At 46.5% G+C, this 14115-nt stretch overlaps 1 protein-coding gene across 1 annotated transcript in view; it reads right to left on the reverse strand.

The window, feature by feature from the left end:
• Window positions 1-14115, reverse strand: part of galt (galactose-1-phosphate uridylyltransferase) — a 128873-nt gene that overhangs the window by 82754 nt on the left and 32004 nt on the right. The window contains exons 3-4 of the mRNA XM_055861383.1: window positions 7143-7267; window positions 1751-1880 (exon numbers count right to left, since the gene is read on the reverse strand). Coding sequence (XP_055717358.1) covers window positions 1751-1880; window positions 7143-7267 — 255 coding nt within the window. The remainder of the gene's footprint in view (window positions 1-1750; window positions 1881-7142; window positions 7268-14115) is intronic.

Genomic DNA, 14115 nt, shown 5'->3' on the forward strand with positions numbered 1-14115 from the left:
CATGTTAAGACTCGTTATAGGAGTTAAAAACATCATAAGGTAGTTAATTTAAAGCGTTTTATAGCAATTTATATCCGTTTAGTGCGATTTTGGGACATTTATTTCTGAAACGCTGTGAATCGCCGGGCACGCTTCCAGTTCATGCTGAACGCAGTTGGCATTTCCACATGGCAAGAGGACAGCTTTCCACCAAAAGACGATTAGACCCAAGAAAGGATCCTTTGCCCAAGATACTGATGGAAGAACAGCTCAAAGTAGGACATTTTTATTATGATAAATCGTGTTTCTGTCGAAAAATGTTAGTGGCTTAGGACGCCATGTTTTTTGACGTAGCTTCGCTTGGCGCAAACTGTATTGAAAAGTAAGGATAATTTAAAAAATGTAATTCCGCGATTGTATTAAGAATTAAATTGTCTATCAATCGATGTCCACCCTATATTTTTTAGTCACGTTTATGAGTATTTATGTATAAGAGTAGATCACTGTCTAATATGGCGCACGGACATTTTCTCACCAGCTGGGCTACTTTCCCCATTGTCTAACCATGATTTTGGTGGCTAAATATGCACATTTTCGAACAAACTGTATATGCATGTTGTAATGTGATGTTACAGGGGTGTCATCTGAAGAATTCTGAGAAGGTTAGTGAAAAAAATAATATATTTTGGCGATGTTGACGTTATCGCTCACTTTGGCTAGAATTAATGCTGGGGTAATGTTTGCACCTGTGCTATGCTAATATAACGATTTATTGTGTTTTCGCTGTAAGACACTTAGAAAATCTGAAATATTGTCTGTATTCACAGGATCTGTGTCTTTCGATTAGTGTATGCTGTGTATTTTTACGAAATGTTTGATGATTAGTAGTTAGGTAAACACGTTGCTCATTGTAATTATTCTAGTCCATTTGTGACGGTGGGTGCAATTGTAACCTATGCCATCTACCTGAAATATGCACTTTTTTCTAACAAAACCTATCCCATACCATAAATATGTTATCAGACTGTCATCTGATGAGTTTTTTTGTTGGTTAGGGGCTATAAATATCTTAGTTTAGCCGAATTGGTGATAGCTACTGGTGTTGGTGGACAAATAAAAGATGGTGGATTATGCTAATGTGTTTTTAGGTAATAGATGTACATCTTTACATATTGTGTCTTCCCTGTAAAACATTTTAAAAATCGGACATGTTGGCTGGATTCACAAGATCTGTGTCTTTCATTAGCTGTATTGGACTTTAATGTGTGAAAGTTAAATATTTAAAAAAAATATTTTTTTTGAATTTCGCGGCTCTGCCTTTTCAGTGGGGGTGGGGGGGGAGTGCCGCTAGCGGCACCCTCAGCCTAGACAGGTTAAAAAATCGGACATGTTGGCTTGATTCACAAGATGTGCACCTTTCATCTGGTGTCTTGGACTTGTTAATGTGTGAAAGTTAAATAAAAAAAAAAAATAGATTTTGAATTTCGCGCCCTGCACTTTGAGCTGGATGTTGTCATAAGTGTACCGGTGTCGGGCTGCCCCCGTAAAAGATTAAGGTTGCCCTCGTGCTTCCCAGGGTGAAGGCCTTCTCTACGGTTTGTTGTTTCAGTCCGTGTTGACAGCAACCCTCGTCTGCCCTCTTCCCAGGGTGAAGGGAATAACAGGATCAACACCTATATGTGCTGATTTCTGACCCGTTCTTCCGTTTAATCCTAATGAATAAGATGACCTGATCCTAGACACTCCTACTCAGACACAGACCAGACCTTACCTGGACCCAGGGGTAGGTGGAGCCTAGATCCACCATCAGTTCCGCCCACTTGTCAATCACTTTGATGATGTCAGGAAGCGTCATGAGAGGCAGTGTGACGTCAGACCAGGGGTGGAAACACATCACCTTGCTGACAAACAAACAACAACAAATAAACAACATCACCATGATGACAAACAAACAACAACAATAAACAACATCACCTTGCTGAGAAACAACAAGCCCCCAGGTAACTATCCAAATATTTGTAATTGTTAGATATGTCCAGCAGCATAATACCAGAGGCAGATACTGTAAAATTCCATGTTTGAACTACAATAGTCTATCTGGTAAGAAGACCTTGTCACATACCGGTGCTGATGAGTGGAACAAACTACCGGTACCACAACAACTCAAAGCCCTAACCCATCACCACTTTTAAAATATTGTCAAAGCTGGTTGAAGAGTGAACAGTATAACCAAAACATATGAGCCACAATGGAAATAGCTACCCGACTTTATTGTGCAATCCCGGATACATTTAAAAAAATCTTGGTAAAATATATATATATTTTTCACAATCCTGACATTTAATCCTAGTAAAAATTTGTTGTCTTAGGTCAGTTAGGATCACCACTTTATTTTAATAATAGTAGAGAATTATTTCAGCTTTTATTTATTTCATCACATTCCCAGTGGGTCAGAAGTTTACATACACTCAATTAGTAATTGTTAGCATTTCCTTTAAATTGTTTAACTTGGGTCAAACGTTTCAGGTAGCCTTCCACAAGCTTCGCACAATAAGTTGGGTGAATTTTGGCCCATTCCTCCTGACAGCTGGTGTAACTGAGTCAAGTTTGTAGGCCTCCTTGCTCGCACACGCTTTTTCAGTTCTGCCCACAAATGTTTTATAGGCTTGAGGTCAGGGCTTTGTGATGGCCACTCCAATACCTTGACGTTGTTGTCCTTAAGCCATTTTGCCACAACTTTGAAAGTATGCTTGGGGTCATTGTCCATTTGGAAGACCATTTGTGACAATGCTTTAACTTCCTGACTGATGTCTTGAGATGTTGCTTCAATATATCCACATAATTTTCATTCCTCATGATGCCATCTATTTTGTGAAGTGCACCAGTCCCTCCTGCAGCAAAGCACCCCCACAACATGATGCTGCCACCCCCGTGCTTCACGGTTGGGATGGTGTTCTTCGGCTTGCAAGCCTCCCCCTTTTTCCTCCAAACATAACGATGGTCATTATGGCGAAACAGTTCTATTTTTGTTTCATCAGACCAGAGGACATTTCAACAAAAAGTACGATCTTTGGCCCCATGTGCAGTTGCAAACCATAATCTAGCTTTTTTATGGCGGTTTTGGAGCAGTGGTTTCTTCCTTGCTGAGCGGCCTTTCAGGTTATGTCGATATAGGACTCGTTTTACTGTGGATATAGATACTTTTGTACCTGTTTCCTCCAGCATCTTCACAATGTCCTTTGCTGTTGTTCTGGGATTGATTTGCACTTTTTCCACCAAAGTACGTTCATCTCTAGGAGACAGAACGCGTCTCCTTCCTGAGCTGTATGACGGCTGCGTGGTCCCATGGTGTTTATACTTGTGTACTATTGTTTGTACAGATGAACGTGGTACCTTCAGGCATTTGGAAATTGCTCCCAAGGATGGACCAGACTTGAGGAGGTCTACAATTTTATTTCAGATGTCTTGGCTGATTTCTTTTGATTTTCCCATGATGTCAAGCAAAGAGTCACTGAGTTTGAAGGTAGGCCTTGAAATACATCCACAGGTACACCTCCAATTGACTCAAATGATGTCAATTAGCCTATCAGAAGCTTCTAAAGCCATGACATCTTTTTCTGGAATTTTCCAAGCTGTTTAAAGGCACAGTCAACTTAGTGTATGTAAACTTCTGACCCACTGGAATTGTGATACAGTGAATTATAAGTGAAACAATCTGTCTGTAAACAATGGTTGGAAAGATTACTTGTGTCATGCACAAAGTAGATGTCCTAACCGACTTGACAAAACTATAGTTTGTTAACAAGACATTTGTGGAGTGGTTGAAAAACTAGTTTTAATGACTCCAACCTAAGTGTATGTAAACTTTCCACACCTAAACAATTTGTATGTATATATATAATATAAATATATGTATATATATATATAGATAGCGATATACATATATATATATATAGAGAGAGAGAGAAATATATTTAGAGAGAGATATTATTATCTCACCTCACTTGCTCATATTGTATATAGACTTATTTTCACTGTGTTATTGACTGTATGTTTGTTTTACTCCATGTGTAACTATGTGTTGTTGTATGTGTCGAACTGCTTTGCTTTATCTTGGCCAGGTCGCAATTGTAAATGAGAACGTGTTCTCAATTTGCCTACCTGGTTAAATAAAGGTGAAATAAATAAAATAAATAAATAAAAAGATAGACACTACCGTTCAAAAGTTTGGGGTCACTTAGAAAAGCACATTGATCATAAATAAAGTGTAGACATTGTTAATGTTGTAAATGACTATTGTAGCTGGAAATGGCTGATGCATACCACTGCCGGCTTGCTTCTGAAGCTAAGCAGGGTTGGTCCTGGTCAGTCCCTGGATAGGAGACCAGATGCTGCTGGAAGTGGTGTTGGAGGGCCAGTAGGAGGCACTCTTTCCTCTGGTCTAAAAAAATATCCCAATGCCCCAGGGCAGTGATTGGGGACACTGCCCTGTGTAGGGTGCTGTCTTTCGGATGGGACGTTAAACGGGTGTCCTGACTCTCTGAGGTCATTAAAGATCCCATGGCACTTATCGTAAGAGTAGGGGTGTTAACCCCGGTGTCCTGGCTAAATTCCCAATCTGGCCCTCACACCATCATGGTCACCTAATAATCCCCAGTTTACAATTGGCTCATTCATCCCCCTCCTCTCCCCTGTAACTATTCCCAAGGTCGTTGCTGCAAATGAGAACGTGTTCTCAGTCAACTTACCTGGTAAAATAACGGTAAAATAAAATAAATAAATAAATGTTTAATGGAATATCTACAGAGGCCCATTCTCAGCAACCATCACTCCTGTGTTCCAATGGCACGTTGTGTTAGCTAATCCAAGTTTATCATTTTAAAAGGCTAATTGATCATATGAAAACCCTTTTGCAATTATGTTAGCACAGCTGAAAACTGTTGTTCTGATTTAAAGAAGCAATAGAACTGTCCTTCTTTAGATTAGTTGAGTATCTGGAGCATCGGCATTTGTGGGTTCAATTGCAGGCTCAAAATGGCCAGAAACAAATAACTTTCTTCTGAAACTCATCAGTCTATTCTTGTTCTGAGAAATGAAGGCTATCCCATGCGAGAAATTGCCAAGAAACTGAAGATCTGGCACAACACTGTGTACTACTCCCTTCACAGAACAGCACAAACTGCCTCTAACCAGAATAGAAAGAGGAGTGGGAGGCCCTGGTGCACAACTGAGCAAGAGGACAAGTACGTTAGAATGTCTAGTTTGAGAAACAGATGCCTCACAAGTCCTCAACTGGCAGCTTCATTAAATAGTACCCACAAAACACCAGTCTCAACGTCAACAATGAAGATGCTGGCCTTCTAGGCAGTCCTCAACTGGCAGCTTCATTACCCAACCCTACCATAAAATATTCTACTCTAACAACCCTAACATAACATAAAATACCTACCATACATACCATAATATAAAAGATTCTACCCTATCATACCATAAAATATCCTACCCTGGGACCTCTCGAGTGGCGCAGTGGTCTCTAGCTGTGCCACTAGAGATTCTGGGTTCGAGTCCAGGCTCAGCCGCAATCGGCCGCGTCCGGGAGACCCATGGGGCGGCGCACAATCGGACGCGTCCGGGAGACCCTTGGGTGCGGCGCACAATCGGACGCGTCCGGGAGACCCATGGGGCGGCGCACAATCGGACGCGTCCGGGAGACCCATGGGGCGGCGCACAATCGGACGCGTCCGGGAGACCCATGGGGCGGCGCACAATCGGACACGTCCGGGAGACCCATGGGGCGGCGCACAATCGGATGCGTCCGGGAGACCCATGGGGCGGGGCACAATCGGACGCGTCCGGGAGACCCATGAGGCGGCGCACAATCGGACGCGTCCGGGAGACCCATGGGGCGGCGCACAATCGGACGCATCCGGGAGACCCATGGGGCGGCGCACAATCGGACGCGTCCGGGAGACCCATGGGGCAGCGCACAATCGGACGCGTCCGGGAGACCCATGGGGCGGCGCACAATCGGCCGCGTCCGGGAGACCCATGAGGCGGCGCACAATCGGAGAAAACAGGGTAAAAAAAGGCCTGGGCTCAGAGAATGCAGTGTGAAAAGGCCCGGGCTCAGAGAATGCAGTGTGAAAAGGCCTGGGCTCAGAGAATGCAGTGTGAAAAGGCCCGGGCTCAGAGAATGCAGTGGGAAAAGGCCTGGGCTCAGAGAATGCAGTGTGAAAAGGCCTGGGCTCAGAGAATGCAGTGGGAAAAGGCCTGGGCTCAGAGAATGCAGTGTGAAAAGGCCCGGGCTCAGAGAATGCAGTGGGAAAAGGCCTGGGCTCAGAGAATGCAGTGTGAAAAGGCCTGGGCTCAGAGAATGCAGTGTGAAAAGGCCTGGGCTCAGAGAATGCAGTGTGAAAAGGCTTGGGCTCAGAGAATGCAGTGTGAAAAGGCCTGGGCTCAGAGAATGCAGTGTGAAAAGGCCTGGGCTCAGAGAATGCAGTGTGAAAAGGCCTGGGCTCAGAGAATGCAGTGTGAAAAGGCCTGGGCTCAGAGAATGCAGTGTGAAAAGGCCTGGGCTCAGAGAATGCAGTGTGAAAAGGCCTGGGCTCAGAGAATGCAGTGTGAAAAGGCCTGGGCTCAGAGAATGCAGTGTGAAAAGGCCTGGGCTCAGAGAATGCAGTGTGAAAAGGCCTGGGCTCAGAGAATGCAGTGTGAAAAGGCCCAGGCTCAGAGAATGCAGTGTGAAAAGGCCTGGGCTCAGAGAATGCAGTGTGAAAAGGCCTGGGCTCAGAGAATGCAGTGTGAAAAGGCCTGGGCTCAGAGAATGCAGTGGGAAAAGGCCTGGGCTCAGAGAATGCAGTGGGAAAAGGTCTGGTAGTTTCTTTAATAATTCAGCATGTTAAACTGCTGGCAGACCTTGTGTCTGGGCTACATGTCAATATATCCTCAGCTTTGAGAAGCTCAATGTCTGGTCTTGGATCCTAAAGACAGCGTCGCCACCTAGTGGTCAGAGCTGATTAGAAACTAAAGCAGGAATCATGTTGTCTTCAATTTGCCTCCCGAGAGCTGTTTAAAAAACCATCCTTCAGTTATACTTGTCTGAGTTGTTATTAGTATCACACCGAGATGGTTGAATTGGAGATGAATAACAATGTCCTCCTCACCAGACGCCCCGGGCTGCTTTAGACTGGAACAGTGGATGTTGGTTATATCCTGGGTCAGGAGCATCAGGCTGCAGGGCTGGGAAGTCATTCTCAAATACAAATGTGTTGTTGTAGTCAGGGTTCACCTGGGAGGGACAAACAGACAGTTAGACAGACAGACAGGGTTCACCTGGGAGGGACAGACAGTTAGACAGACAGACAGGGTTCACCTGGGAGGGACAGACAGACAGTTAGACAGACAGACAGGGTTCACCTGGGAGGGACAGACAGACAGTTAGACAGACAGACAGGGTTCACCTGGGAGGGACAGACAGACAGTTAGAAAGACAGACAGACAGACAGGCAGACAGACAGACAGACAGACAGACAGACAGACAAGGTTCACCTGGGAGGGACAGACAGACAGTTAGACAGACAGACAGACAGACAGACAGACAGACAGGGTTCACCTGGGAGGGACAAACAGACAGTTAGACAGACAGACAAGCAGGCAGACAGACAGGGTTCACCTGGGAGGGACAAACAGACAGTTAGACAGACAGACAAGCAGGCAGACAGACAGACAGGGTTCACCTGGAAGGGACAAACAAACAGTTAGACAGACAGACAAGCAGACAGACAGACAGACAGGGTTCACCTGGAAGGGACAGACAGACAGTTAGACAGACAGACAGGGTTCACCTGGGAGGGACAGACAGACAGACAGACAGACAGACAGACAGACAGGGTTCACCTGGGAGGGACAGACAGACAGTTAGACAGACATACAGACAGTTAGACAGACAGACAAACAGGCAGACAGTCAGGGTTCACCTGGAAGGGACACAAACAGACAGACAGGCAGACAGGCAGACAGGGTTCACCTGGAAGGGACAAACAGACAGACAGGCAGACAGGCAGACAGGGTTCACCTGGAAGGGACAAACAGACTGACAGGCAAACAGGCAGACAGGGTTCACCTGGAAGGGACAAACAGACAGACAGACAGACAGACAGACAGACAGACAGATAGGCAGACATGGTTCACCTAGAAGGGACATAAACAAACAAACAGACAGACAGACAAACCAAGTTGATCATTCTTGGTTCATCTATTGAAGCACATTTCTAGAGATTATACAGAAACATCTGCAGCTCTTCATATTATTTAGAACATGATTTAGAACATGCTTTAGAACAGGGTCAGATGCCTGATAAACGTTAGTGTGTTAGTGTGTGTGAATGAACCAAATGAGTTAGTTGGCAACCCATCCCTTACAGATTTAACTGACACAAACAAACATTACAATGATTCCCAGTGATGATTTATTTTACCAGGTCAGTTGAATGAACACATTCTCATTTACAGCAAGGACCTGGGGAATAGTTACAGCGGAGAGGAGGGGGATGAGCCAGATAGAAGCTGGGAATGATTAGGTGACCATGATGGTTTGAGGGCCAGATTGGGAATTTAGCCAGGACACCGGGGTTAACACCCCTACTCTTACGATAAGTGCCATGGGATCTTTAATGACCTCAGAGAGTCAGGATACCCGTTTAACGTCCCATCCGAAAGACAGCACCCCACACAGGGCAATGACTCCAATCACTGCCCGGGGCATTGGGATATTTTTATAGACCAGAGAAAGAGTGCCTCCTACTGGCCCTCCAACACCACTTCCATCTGGTCTCCCATCCAGGGACTGACCAGGACCAACCCTGCTTAGCTTCAGAAGCAAGACCAGCAGTGGGATGCAGGGTTATATGCTGCTGACAATTCCCGGTGCTAGTTCTGTGTCAGTAGAATAAAACATCAATCAATACATAAGAGTAGATGAGGTTATCCGAGCAGTATTAATAAACCTAGAGCAGTAAAAACATACAGAAATAAATATAGCAAAAGGAAACGGAAGGCGTTAGAACCTGGTCTGGCAAAACGAGAAGATTCAAGTGGGAGAGATATAGGCCTCAATCTATAGGAAAAGTGTCCCTATTAAGGTCACTTCCATCTTTAGATTTAAAAAAAATGTATATTTAATCTGCTGATTCATTTTTCAACTAATTAATCTGTTTTTTATAGACATTGGGGCCCCACAAGGGCGCATTCTCAGCCCCCTCCTGTACTCCCTGCACACCCAAGACTGTGTGGCCATGCACGCCTCCAACTCAATCACCAAGACTGTGTGGCCATGCACGTCTCCAACTCAATCACCTAGACTGTGTGGCCATGCACGCCTCCAACTCTATAACCAAGACTGTGTGGCCATGCACGCCTCCAACTCTATCACCTAGACTGTGTGGCCATGCACGCCTCCAACTCTATCACCAAGACTATGTGGCCATGCACGCCTCCAACTCAATCACCAAGACTGTGTGGCCATGCACGCCTCCAACTCTATCACCAAGACTGTGTGGCCATGCACGTCTCCAACTCAATCACCAAGACTGTGTGGCCATGCACGCCTCCAACTCAATCACCAAGACTGTGTGGCCATGCACGTCTCCAACTCTATCATCTAGACTGTGTGGCCATGCACGCCTCCAACTCAATCACCAAGACTGTGTGGCCATGCACGTCTCCAACTCTATCACCAAGACTGTGTGGCCATGCACGCCTCCAACTCTATCACCAAGACTGTGTGGCCATGCACGCCACCAACTCAATCACCAAGACTGTGTGGCCATGCACATCTCCAACTCAATCACCAAGACTGTGTGGCCATGCACGCCTCCAACTCTATCACCAAGACTGTGTGGCCATGCACGCCTCTAACTCTATCACCAAGACTGTGTGGCCATGCACACCTCCAACTCTATCACCAAGACTATGTGGCCATGCACACCTCCAACTCAATCACCAAGACTGTGTGGCCATGCACGCCTCCAACTCTATCACCAAGACTGTGTGGCCATGCACGCCTCCAACTCAATCACCAAGACTGTGTGGCCATGCACGTCTCCAACTCTATCATCTAGACTGTGTGGCCATGCACGTCTCCAACTCTATCATCTAGACTGTGTGGCCATGCACGTCTCCAACTCTATCACCAAGACTGTGTGGCCATGCACGCCTCCAACTCAATCACCAAGACTGTGTGGTCATGCCCGTCTCCAACTCTATCACCAAGACTGTGTGGCCATGCACGCCTCCAACTCTATCACCAAGACTGTGTGGCCATGCACGCCACCAACTCAATCACCAAGACTGTGTGGCCATGCACGTCTACAACTCAATCACCAAAACTGTGTGGCCATGCACGCCACCAACTTAATCACCAAGACTGTGTGGCCATGCACGCCTCCAACTCTATCACCAAGACTGTGTGGCCATGCCCGTCTCCAACTCTATCACCAAGACTGTGTGGCCATGCACGCCTCCAACTCAATCACCAAGACTGTGTGGCCATGCCCGTCTCCAACTCTATCACCAAGACTGTGTGGCCATGCACGCCTCCAACTCAATCACCAAGACTGTGTGGCCATGCACGCCTCCAACTCAATCACCAAGACTGTGTAGCCATGCACGCCACCAACTCAATCACCAAGACTGTGTGGCCATGCACGCCTCCAACTCAATCACCAAGACTGTGTGGCCATGCACGCCTCCAACTCTATCACCAAGACTGTGTGGCCATGCACGCCTCCAACTCAATCACCAAGACTGTGTGGCCATGCACGTCTCCAACTCAATCACCAAGACTGTGTGGCCATGCACGTCTCCAACTCTATCACCAAGACTGTGTGGCCATGCACGCCTCCAACTCAATCACCAAGACTGTGTGGCCATGCACGCCTCCAACTCTATCACCAAGACTGTGTGGCCATGCACGCCTCCAACTCTATCACCAAGACTGTGTGGCCATGCACGTCTCCAACTCAATCACCAAGACTGTGTGGCCATGCACGCCTCCAACTCTATCACCAAGACTGTGTGGCCATGCACGTCTCCAACTCAATCACCAAGAATGTGTGGCCATGCACGCCTCCAACTCTATCACCAAGACTGTGTGGCCATGCACGTCTCCAACTCTATCACCAAGACTGTGTGGCCATGCACGTCTCCAACTCAATCACCAAGACTGTGTGGCCATGCACGCCTCCAACTCAATCACCAAGACTGTGTGGCCATGCACGTCTCCAACTCTATCACCAAGACTGTGTGGCCATGCACGCCTCCAACTCTATCACCAAGACTGTGTGGCCATGCACGCCTCCAACTCAATCACCAAGACTGTGTGGCCATGCACGTCTCCAACTCTATCACCAAGACTGTGTGGCCATGCACGCCTCCAACTCTATCACCAAGACTGTGTGGCCATGCACGCCTCCAACTCAATCACCAAGACTGTGTGGCCATGCACACCTTTAACTCAATCACCAAGACTGTGTGGTCATGCACGCCTCCAACTCTATCACCAAGACTGTGTGGCCATGCACACCTTTAACTCAATCACCAAGACTGTGTGGCCATGCACGCCTCCAACTCAATCACCAAGACTGTGTGGCCATGCACGTCTCCAACTCTATCATCAAGACTGTGTGGCCATGCACGCCTCCAACTCTATCACCAAGACTGTGTGGCCATGCACGCCTCCAACTCAATCACCAAGACTGTGTGGCCATGCACGCCTCCAACTCTATCACCAAGACTGTGTGGCCATGCACGTCTCCAACTCTATCACCAAGACTGTGTGGCCATGCACGTCTCCAACTCAATCATCAAGTTTGCAGACAACACAACATTAGTGGGCTTGATTACCATGGTCCACCCACACAGACAGCGTTGTGAAGAAGTCGCAACAGCACCTCATCAACCTCAGAAGGCTGAAAAAATGTGGCTTGTCACCCAAAACCCTCACAAACTTTTACAGATGCACAATTGAGAGCATCGTGTCGGCCTGTATCACCGCCTGGTACGGCAACTGCTCCGCCCACAACCGTAAGGCTCTCCAGAGGGTGGCGAGGTCTGTACAACGCATCACCGGGGGCAAACTACCTGCCCTCCAGGACACCTACACCACCCGATGTCACAGGAAGGCCATAAAGATCATCAAGGACAACAACCACCCGAGCCACTGCCTGTTCACCCCGCTATCATTCAGAAGGCGAGGTCAGTACAGGTGCATCAAAGCAGGGACCGAGAGACTGAAAAACAGCTTCTATCTCAAGGCCATCAGACTGTTAAACTGCCATCACTAGCCGGCTACCACCCGGTTACTCAACCCTCCACCTTAGAGACTGCTGCCCTCTATACATAGACATGGAATCACTGGTCACTTTAATAATGTTACTCCACCCTGCACCTTAGAGGCTGCTGCCCTCTATACATAGACATGGAATCACTGGTCACTTTAATAATGTTACTCCACCCTCCACTTTAGAGGCTGCTGCCCTCTATACATAGACATGGAATCACTGGTCACTTTAATAATGTTACTCCACCCTGCACCTTAGAGGCTGCTGCCCTCTATACATAGACATGGAATCACTGGTCACTTTAATAATGTTACTCCACCCTGTACCTTAGAGGCTGCTGCCCTCTATACATAGACATGGAATCACTGGTCACTTTAATAATGTTACTCCACCCTGCACCTTAGAGGCTGCTGCCCTCTATACATAGACATGGAATCACACTTTAATAATGTTACTCCACCCTCCACCTTAGAGGCTGCTGCCCTCTATACATAGACATGGAATCACTGGTCACTTTAATAATGTTACTCCACCCTGTACCTTAGAGACTGCTGCCCTCTATACATAGACATGGAATCACTGGTCACTTTAATAATGTTACTCCACCCTCCACCTTAGAGACTGCTGCCCTCTATACATAGACATGGAATCACACTTTAATAATGTTACTCCACCCTGTACCTTAGAGGCTGCTGCCCTCTATACATAGACATGGAATCACACTTTAATAATGTTACTCCACCCTGCACCTTAGAGGCTGCTGCCCTCTATACATAGACATGGAATCACTGGTCACTTTAATAATGTTACTCCACCCTGGACCTTAGAGGCTGCTGCCCTCTATACATAGACATGGAATCACTGGTCACTTTAATAATGTTACTCCACCCTCCACCTTAGAGGCTGCTGCCCTCTATACATAGACATGGAATCACTGGTCACTTTAATAATGTTACTCAACCCTGCACCTTAGAGGCTGCTGCCCTCTATACATAGACAGGGAATCACTGGCCACTTTAATAATGTTACTCCACCCTCCACCTTAGAGGCTGCTGCCCTCTATACATAGACATGGAATCACACTTTAATAATGTTACTCCACCCTGTACCTTAGAGGCTGCTGCCCTCTATACATAGACATGGAATCACACTTTAATAATGTTACTCCACCCTGTACCTTAGAGCCTGCTGCCCTCTATACATAGACATGGAATCACACTTTAATAATGTTACTCCACCCTGTACCTTAGAGGCTGCTGCCCTCTATACATAGACATGGAATCACTGGTTACTTTAATAATGTTACTCCACCCTGCACCTTAGAGACTGCTGCCCTCTATACATAGACATGGAATCACTGGTCACTTTAATAATGTTACTCCACCCTGCACCTTAGAGGCTGCTGCCCTCTATACATAGACATGGAATCACACTTTAATAATGTTACTCCACCCTGTACCTTAGAGGCTGCTACCCTCTATACATAGACATGGAATCACTGGCCACTTTAATAATGTTACTCAACCCTCCACCTTAGAGGCTGCTGCCCTCTATACATAGACATGGAATCACTGGTCACTTTAATAATGTTACTCAACCCTCCACCTTAGAGGCTGCTGCCCTCTATACATAGACATGGAATCACTGGTCACTTTAATAATGTTACTCCACCCTGGACCTTAGAGGCTGCTGCCCTCTATACATAGACATGGAATCACTGGTCACTTTAATAATGTTACTCAACCCTGTACCTTAGAGTCTGCTGCCCTCTATACATAGACATGGAATCACACTTTAA

Source organism: Salvelinus fontinalis, chromosome 2, assembly GCF_029448725.1.
Source record: "Salvelinus fontinalis isolate EN_2023a chromosome 2, ASM2944872v1, whole genome shotgun sequence".
Lineage (NCBI taxonomy): Eukaryota > Metazoa > Chordata > Actinopteri > Salmoniformes > Salmonidae > Salvelinus > Salvelinus fontinalis.